The 9,535-nt window shown below is 40.2% G+C and overlaps 1 protein-coding gene across 1 annotated transcript; it reads left to right on the top strand.

The window, feature by feature from the left end:
- The first annotated feature begins 1,683 nt into the window (after positions 1 to 1,683).
- On the top strand, positions 1,684 to 8,500 carry LOC142599311 (disabled homolog 2-like). Its single transcript, XM_075739182.1, is given in 7 exon segments — positions 1,684 to 1,705; positions 1,815 to 2,098; positions 2,101 to 2,409; positions 3,239 to 3,392; positions 5,000 to 5,091; positions 5,749 to 5,804; positions 8,219 to 8,500. Coding segments are annotated over 6 exon segments (912 nt in total). The 3' UTR covers positions 5,800 to 5,804; positions 8,219 to 8,500.
- Positions 8,501 to 9,535: the final 1,035 nt, after the last annotated feature.

The following is a 9,535-nucleotide window of genomic DNA, read 5'->3' as shown; positions in this document are numbered from 1 at the left end:
GATGTTCATCCTCTTCAGGGAATGGCAGTGGCAGCCCGCTCCCAAGGTCAACACAAACAGAAGATCTGGGTGAACATCTCCCTCTCTGGTATCAAGATAATAGATGAGAAAACTGGGGTAAAATATGACTCATTGTCTTGAAGCAAGTGAAGTGCTTGGAAGTTAAGCCAATCTGAACTAGATTAATTAATAGTATCATGCCCCTCTTCTGCATATAAGAATTGGCTTGTGGAATGGGTTGTAAAGCTGTAGCTAAAGATAGCTACATCCTATTGTGGTTAGTCAAAGCCTGATAAATCTGAGTCTTGAACTGGAGCCTTCTAACAATCTTGATTCTAACTATAGAGAAGAGCAGCTATTATGTCTCCTGCAATTTAAACTAATTTCTACCCCCATTCTAGGTCACAGAGCATGAGCATCCAGTAAACAAAGTCTCCTTTATTGCTCGGGATGTAACAGATAATCGTGCCTTTGGCTATATTTGTGGAGAAGGCCAGCACCAATTTTTTGCAATAAAAACAGCACAACAGGTATGGATCAGAGGCCCTTTTTCACTTACTATGAGTAATGCTTTTGTGTAAACACTTAATATCTGATAAGGGTATAGTGTTTTGCTAGTAGCCCTATGAGGTGTAGGGGAACATCAGCACAGATGGATTGGCTCTCTTCCTAGAGAAGGGCAGTAGGAATTGTCTGTCACAAGTGGCTTTTATCTTGTTCAGCTTCTCTGTAGTCCAGAATAAAAACACTCTAGCCTTGCTTACTATGATTCATCTTGCTTAACATGTTCATGCACCATGGAAGTCATTAGTGAGATGAATGGAGGTGTTATCATGGGCTTTCCTGTACAGTGGCCTGTTACTGTCAGTGAGAATGTTAATTCTTGAGTCAGATATCCAGAGCTTCACTCAGAATTAGCAGGAAAGATGTTAGAACTGCACTAGCTCGGTTCTTACAATGCTTTGTCTTGTGCAACAGTTTCTGGGGCCAATGAATGGTAGGTCTGGTCCTCCTAGAGTTACTTTCGGAAGGGATTCTGATCTTTCTGTTACAGGATTTCTATATGGGGAAAACCCATATGCAGGGTCCATCTCTATGAAGAGAAGCTGTGCATAAGCAGTACTGGAAACAAGTATTTGGAATTACTGCTGAGTATTATGCAGCTTCCTAAATGACATGACCTTAAGTTAAATATTTATCATTTATTAGCTTGTCATTATAATGTCTTTATAATAGTAATTAAAATGACTTGAAGAGCCAAGGCTTCAAAGCTGTTAACTTCATATACATCCTTGCCTGCCCTCCTGGAGAAGTTGGCAGATTTAGACCCACTACAGGTGAGACTTGAAGGGTTCTTTGGAGCATGTTATTACTTCAGTAATAGCTGTAACACCCTCTCCTAAGCCTGTTTTATTAGTTTATCAGAGTCCTATGTTGTACTGGCTTCACTATTGTAGATCAAGTACAAAATCCTTCTGTATGTGCTCTGGAGTGGAGTCTGTTCTCTGAGCTTTTCACCATGGGATACTGCTTGCCAGCCTACAAGCTTAGCAAAGCTGTAGAAAAGCTCTTAACTTGCTGCTAGTTGTTTTTAACACAAACTTGTCTAGCTGATAAGTAAGGACTTCTGCAGCTCTAGACTGCTGCAGCTGTACTGTTTGTCAAAAGTGATAGCTCCTTGAAATGGCTCTTCCTGCAGTTGCATGTCTAAACCCCTTGATTAGGAGAGGATGATGTAAACAGTGAGATCTGTTCAAGATTCACTGATTGAGCTAAAAATAGTGCCTGAACAAGAGGACTTGTCCTGCTCTTAGATGCTGACGCAGCTGCTCTGTGCCTCAATGTCTTGAATAGCATCACAACCTCTCTTCCACAACTAAAGCCACAGCCACACTTCTTGCCTGAAAGTTCTTTCTCTACCAATCTCAGCTTCTTTCCCACACTTAATCCAGACCCTTTCAGTGATGATCCTTTTGCACAGCCACACCAACCTGCACTGCCTTCATTTGATTCTCTAAAATCTCCTGATCAGAAGAAGGAAAGTCTGAGTACCTTGACATTGGTGGGTAATGGTGCTTCAAATGGAGATAGTAACTACTTTACTTTGGTAAACAGTTTGACCAGATTTCTAATAGAACTGGCAAACAAGAAGCACTAACAAACCAGTGGCCATTTGAGAGTAAGTTGCCTGCAGCAAGAACCCCAAATGGGGTACCAGAGAGAGAACAGAATGGCTTTCTTAAAGCCTTATCAAACCTGTTTGTGGAAGGTCCTTCCAAAGGAGTATCTCTGCAGAATGGAGAAAAGCTGGATTCTGAAAGCAATATCCAGCTCATGTCACATGAGTCTATAACAATTAGTCCACCACCACAAAGTACCAAGCCAGGAAGAGGAAGGAGGTCTGTCAAGGTGAACAATGTTCAAGTAATTAATGGTGATATGCATGCTGTTACTTAAAGAAGCTAAGTGAAGGAAGCTTTTTCTTCATACTGTGTAACTGGCTAAACAGCCTCACAGCACATCTACTTTCACCTGCCGTGTTTACTCTAACCTCTCTGCAGACATGGTACATTCTAACATTCATGAATGCTTCATAGTAGCTATGATCACTAAATCATATACTTTCTTCCTTAATGCTGCCATACTTCTGTAAAGGTCTGGTAAGTATACCACAATGTATATTGACACTTGATGTAATGTCAGAACCTGTTATGATAGTTGTATGTCCATCAGCCTGTGGCCTCATAATAATGAGGTACTAATACTAGCTTACAGAAACCTATGTAGTTTTGCAGTACCTGCTTACTGAGGGCAATCTCAATGACTTGCCTAATTAGACGCGGGGTGGCTCTAGGTCAGTTGCATTTGTCTTACACTGAAATGATGCAAAACTCAGTTGCTGACCTTGCCACAACTGCAGAGCTCACTTCAGACTGAGCAGGAATGTTGAGGGGAGGAGAGGAGAGAGCTCATTATGCTAGCAAATAATTTGGTTACTTTAAATCTTATTCTTCTGATGTTGACTTGTAACTACTGTATATTATACCTACTTAATACCATGCATCTCGGTAGGTATGAACAAAATGGTGAGGTTTGAAACTCTTATGCTTTGTCTCTAAAGGATGCATCAAAATTCTGTTGTAGCTGAAATAAAAGCTTGTAGCTCTGAACTGGTGGGTCTTGATCAAGCTAGCATGTGTTCTGCCATGCTATCTCACAACAGCTTTTTTCTTTCTAGACTGCATCGAATGACTTATTTAGCTCAGATTTGTTTGTGGTAACTACAAAGAGCCTCAGCTTGACCTCAGTGGCACAGACAGGATCTGTGCCAACTAATCCACTGGACCTCTTCAAAACAAGTCCTACTACAGTACCTCCATTGATTGGTCTAGGTTAGTTCACAAAGTGAAGCTCTTGTTCTGGTCTAAGATATCTGTTAACACCAATACAGGGGTTCTAGTTGTCCTTTACTTCATGTGCAGTGCCCTGCACTTTAACCCACGTGCTGTCTGCCCCAAACTATTAAATTCTGTGAATAGAGCCCTAAACTTTGCATCCTTAACTGGAACAGGGGTTTTTGCTTAAACTTTAACAGCAGCTTGCTGCTTCAGGTACACAAGGTTCAAGTGTGCCAAGCACAATTTGGGAGGCCAGGGTAGCACTGCTGCAGAGTCTTAGTAATCGCTTACACAGAAGTAACTATATGGTAAATACTTAGTCCCAGCACAGAAGTGATAAATGTATGTTCCTACTCCTGTTCTATCAACCTCAATTCTGTTCTTCCAGGACCAAAATGGAGCCAAGTAAAAAAATGTTAACCCCCTTCTCTCCCCCTCCAATGACTTCACTTTAAGTGTAAATCAACAGTCTTTTGCAAACAGCACATGAAAAATGTTTTGCTGGTACCCTTGGTGGAATTGATACACTCCTCCTTGAGGTCTTCAGATCACTGAAGTGGTGTGTAACAACAATCTCACCCCAGGTGGCTTGCCGGTAACTTCATCACCATGGAGTGCACAGACATCTGCCTTCACTCAGGCTGCATCAGTATTTCCTGTGTCTATGATGCCTGCTCAGCCTACAGGATTTACTCAACCACCTCCCTCTGGTACTCAAGCAATGCCAAGCTGGAGCCAGCCTGCATCTTTTGGTCCAGCAGCCTCTCAGATCTCTGGTCTCTGGGTGCAGCCAGCACAAGTTCCAACTACTTCATGGGCACAGCCATCCAGTGCTGTAAATCCAGAGTAGTGTGTTCCCATCTTCAACACTACCTGCTCAGATCTCATCTGTACTGCCCTCCATATCAATAACTAGCCCACCTCAGCCACCACCTAGAACTGCACCTCAGAAGGAGCTATCCAAGAGAGAGAGTGATGCTTTTATTGCTCTGGATCCACTTGGTGATAGAGAGATGAAGGATGTCAAGGAAATGTTCAAAGACTTCCAGCTGACAAAGCCACCTGCAATGCCAGCAAGGAGAGGAGAGCAGCAGCAAAGCCTTTCAGGTGTTTCTGGATCTTTCAGCAATTATTTTAGTAGTAAAGTAGGCATTCATCAAAATAGTACAGATCATGATGACATAGAAGCTCGTAAGCTATCTGCCAAAATGACTGAAAAAAATCTTTTCTGCTTGGATAGCTGCTCAGGCAGTGGGATGTCTGATCACTCTTATTTTCTGATAGTCCTTCAACCCTGTTTCAGTAACCATTAGAACTAAAAATTTCTCTCCCCTAATAATGTTGAAGAATTGACCAATGTCAGTGGCCAAACATTGATATCTAGTGTCTAGTCTACTTGACTAGACTGAGGTAAACTAGGTCTGTACAGTGTTAGTCCCATCTAGCTTAAGTGTACTGAGGGACAAGCAGGCCACTCAAAGCAACTTCTGTATGGGTTTTTGTGCACCTAATTAGATGAGCTTTGGTGTTGCTATACAGACAGAGCTGAGTACTTGCTAAAGCTGTTTAGTGATATAGCACTATGTGTGTCTCTTCCCTAGAACCACCAAAGCTTGTTCCCCAAAAAACCGTGCTGCCAGTTGATGGCCTGTTTGAAAGTCAAGCTAAACCAGACCTTTTCAGTGCCTCATCTGTAAGTAATAAAAAAAAACCCCAAACACCACCCCACACCACTTCCCCCCCTCCTTGAGTCTGTAACCAGTTCCCCAAGCTGCAAGCCCTATCATGAAGTTCTTCAGCCCTATATTGGGAGCTTCTACAAAAGACTGTAAAATAACATAACTGCAGAAGTCTTTCACTTTGGCTATGCTTACCTCTCTGCAGAGTAGACTGAGTGTGGACTGTGCAGCTCTCTAGCTGAACAAATGGGAGGTTCCCATGTTCAGTACCCCCTGGGGGAGGCAGTGGCTTTACCACATCACTCCATTTGGGACACACCACTTGAAGGTCTTGGTGGAAACACTGGATCAATTCTGGAATGCTGACTTAAGGCATCTAGCATTTGACTAAAACAGACCTTGTCGTGACTATACTGGCTCAGCTCCAAATGAGTGCTCATTAAGCACACATGGCTTTTCTGAAAGATACCTTGCCTCAGACTAGGATAGATGCTATCATGGATTTAGAGCCCTTTTTGCTTGTTAAAGCAGTACAGTTAATGTGTATTTAGCAGGCACTCTGCAGTATTCTCTTTCCAGAAGGTGTTTGGAATGGGAACTGATACAAACATGTAGAATAAACCTGATGAAACCTGGAAATCCACTAACAGCCTATGATCTCTCTTTCTTAGAAGGAATTTCAGAAACCACCTGGTGATTCTTTTGGCAACCCATTTGCATAGATCAGGTAAGTCTTCCACTAATAAGATAACCTACTTAATTCTCTGATTTGGAAAACCTTTGGCAAAGAGCTACCTAAAAAACTATGCTGGCTTAACTTTAATGCTCCCCTGAAGTATGGCAAACAGTCCCTAGAAGAACACTTCAGCTAGAGCACCTCTATTCAGACTTGTATATAGCTGCATTCTAGCTAAGCCTTAGCTGGCTTCACTTTCTTAAAAATAAAGATTTTATTCTTCCATGTACTTAAATCTCAAGGCCACAATAGATTTAGATCTCCCTTTCTTGAGGAAAGTTAATGAGTAAACATGCTGAAAAAACTCAGAAGGGCGACTCAAATCTTTCGGATATCTCTTCAGGAGAGTGTTAGTACACAGTGCCCTATACAGCTTTCTGAAGTTTAATCCCCTAAATATTGTGGGTTTGTACTCTGGGTGAATTGCAGTAAAAACAGGATAAAGCCTGGCAGAGCTTTTGTCATTAGAAACTAATGTAACTCAAACTTTTTTACCACTGACTAGAGAACATGAACTGTCAAACTAGCAAATCTTTTCTTCTGCTACACGTCTAAGTCTTCACCTGAAATACTGTCTAGCCTCTAACAGAAGTGTTGCTATTCATTGCTTTAGTTTTTGTTCTCTTAGTAGCTCTAAGCTAGTTTAAGCAATAAAACTATAACTTATAGCCATCCTAACCTTAAGTCATTTTCATCATGCTAGGCATAACCAGAAAAGGACAAATAGAATAACTGGACCTCTTCTCAACATGTTTCATTTTGCTGTCTGCAACTCTTGCTGCTGTTCCATGATGTCTTTAATCTAAAATGTGTCCAGGTGGATTGAAACATGAACCCTCAAAGAACATGCCATGAAGATGATAATTTGGGGCAAAGCAAATGGAAAGTTTGACTCATGCTGAAGACCCAAATTCAAATTGGTGGATGTTAATTTGCAATCTTCCACAGAAGAGCTTAGCAACACTGTTGTGCATCTTGTAAATATGGTCACCACAATTCCTCTTTCTGTAGCACTTGCTGTCCTAAAATATAGGAATTGAATGTACCTGGGGAAGAAATGCTGCCTTCACATAAGGGAATTGAATTGGTAGCTAAAACTCCACACCTTAAACAACTAGGTCAGTTGCATGTTATCACAACAGCAGCCAATTGTAAAGTTAAGTGGACACTACTCCTAATTGATCACTGGACATATGACTTGGTCTCTGAGCCACAAAGATGTAAACTGTATGGTGGTAGGGGAAATCAATACTTGTCCATTTAACTAATGGTAAAAGTAGCATTCTGCCATAAATGTAATAAAGGCACTAACTAACTGTGGGGTCTGTAACAGAACTGCTAGAGTCCTGAGTACTAGAGGCCTACACTGTAGGGTCAGATAAGCTGAAACACTTCTGGCAGAACACTGAGGTAGTCATGGACACTAACTGTTGTCTTGGTGCTAATCTGGCCTTTTTCAAGGAGGGAAATCTACTAGGATTGCTTTTTTAAGCTTCTTGCATGTGTATATCAGTGAACATCCCTAATGTTGCTCAGTTTGAGTTGTCATGTGGTGTAATGTGGCATGTTTCCAGTATGTTAGACAGCAGAAAGACAATGATGGCTCTACTCCATGCCTAGATTCCTTGTGAATAGATGTACCAACTCTGTGCCATTAATGTGAGGTAGTCCTCAATCTCTTAAAAACAGTGCCTTTTCTAAAGAACCTCTTAATCAACTGATTTAGAGATCTGTTATTACTAACTGACTCTAATAGCTACATTCTTGGCAAGTGGTGATGGCTGATGTATCAGAGGTTTTTCTGTTAATGCTAAGTATAAACTTAAAATAGTATTGTTAAATCAAATGCCTAAGCAGTTGCTGAACTGGAGAACTAAGAAAGTCAACTTGAAGACAGCCTTAGTACCAAATTCAGCCAGTCATGCAATTAGTCCTGTATATAAACTTCTCTTGCACTTTCTGTAATACTTAAATTCATAGCTTTTTTTCTGTATTTGTCTCAAACTGGAAATGTAGAAACTTATGGATGTTACACTTATATAAAACTGTAGTATCTCAAGTTATGTTACCTAATGATATTAAAAAGAAGCAACTCTTCATAGCAAGCTAACATCAGTGTGGCTGTTGATTCTGTCCTCCATAACTCAATCTTATGGTCTAGTTGACACTAGAAGTTCAGAGCCTGCTAAAAATTTTCTCACAGGTTCCTACTATAGCTGTCTGATAGCATGTTCTTAAGTCTTTCTGTAGCTTATTGCATCAGGCCTGTTCAACATGAGCTGCCCCACAGCAACATACAAAACCTTCAGCTGCTTTAGTAAAATGTCACTAGAGGCTCATTCCATTAGCTGCTCAGCCTGAGTTTGTTACTACTAAAGATGACTTTTTTTTGCTCCCTTTTATAGGTCCATGGAAGCCTTGTACTTAAATTGCATTCCATTCAGAAGTTTCATTCATTCAACTTATCTATTCCATCTTTGCAAGAGGTCTAAACTGATGCTGGGAAAACTAAATTAGAAGGAGGAAAACACTTAATTCATGTTCAAAACAAATTGTAAAATTCCATTAATGCAGATGGCTAACAAGAATAAATTGATTGGGAAGTTGTTTGTTTTTTTTTTTTTTTACTGGAGACAGACCTGTCAGCCTGATGTATCACTGAATTAAATAGAATGGATGCTTGCTTACTTCTTTCAGTACCATTTGATTGGGATGGTTAAGGGAGGGAAAATAATTCATTGAAAGGGAGTTGGGTATCCAACTTGGAATATAGGTTTTACAGTGCTTCAGAAAATCATTTGTGGTTTGTTGTTGTTTTTTTTTTTGGCTGTAGGGCAACATGTAATTTAGTATTCAAAGATACCATCTAATCTAAAACTAAAAAAACAACTGTTTCAGTGATTGAGAGAAGGGATATGTTTACCAGCATTTGAGCAAGTATCTAAATGACCACTATGTTGGAGTTTTACAATAGTTGTCAGGATGACAGCTAAGAGCTGGTTAGTAGGACCTCTTACAGGCTGGTCAAAGATGCTTGCTGATCTGCTAGCTTAGTTTGAATATCTGTTTACCCTGATTTAGTCTCTGTCTTAACTATGAACTGTGGTGGTGTATATAGCATCAATTGAAGCAGATATGATGAAACAGTACAATATTGCAAGTCTTGCATTCTTGCTCAACAAATTAGTTTAGTGTAACTGTACTTTTCAAGTTGGATTGAGTCTGCATCAGATTTAAATTCCTCTAAATAAAATTATCACAAATTAAGGATTGAACAGGGGAGAAATTGCCTACCATATTCCACGCTTCACACACACACATGCAAAAATGAGGTAATAGAAAAAATTAAGAGTCAATTTCTTTATTTACCCATGGTAATGTAGAATATCCTTATACTAGATAATTATTTTAAGCTTGAGTCCAGATAGCCTACTGTTAAGAACTGTTTAACTATTTATGAGCTACTTCTGTCTTGTGACTGTCAAACACATGATGCCTTAAATCTGGATTACAGCAAACTGCTGAATAAGAATGCCCTTCTAAAGAGCTAGCTTGTGGTTTGGGTTTTGGTGACAGAGTGAAAGCTACAAGAGTTCTAGGCTCCTTCAAAACAACAACAAAAGAAAGTGTGGTGGTGTTCTGTATTGGCAGGAAGAAAAAGGAATATTGGGCCTTTATTCCTCCAATATTCTAAAAGAGGATTCCAAAGATGTTAGATGCTG

This window comes from Balearica regulorum, chromosome W (assembly GCF_011004875.1).
Source record: "Balearica regulorum gibbericeps isolate bBalReg1 chromosome W, bBalReg1.pri, whole genome shotgun sequence".
Classification (NCBI taxonomy): Eukaryota; Metazoa; Chordata; class Aves; order Gruiformes; family Gruidae; genus Balearica; species Balearica regulorum.
The sequence above is the reverse complement of the archived record's forward strand: the minus strand, read 5'-3'. Positions and strand labels throughout refer to the sequence as shown.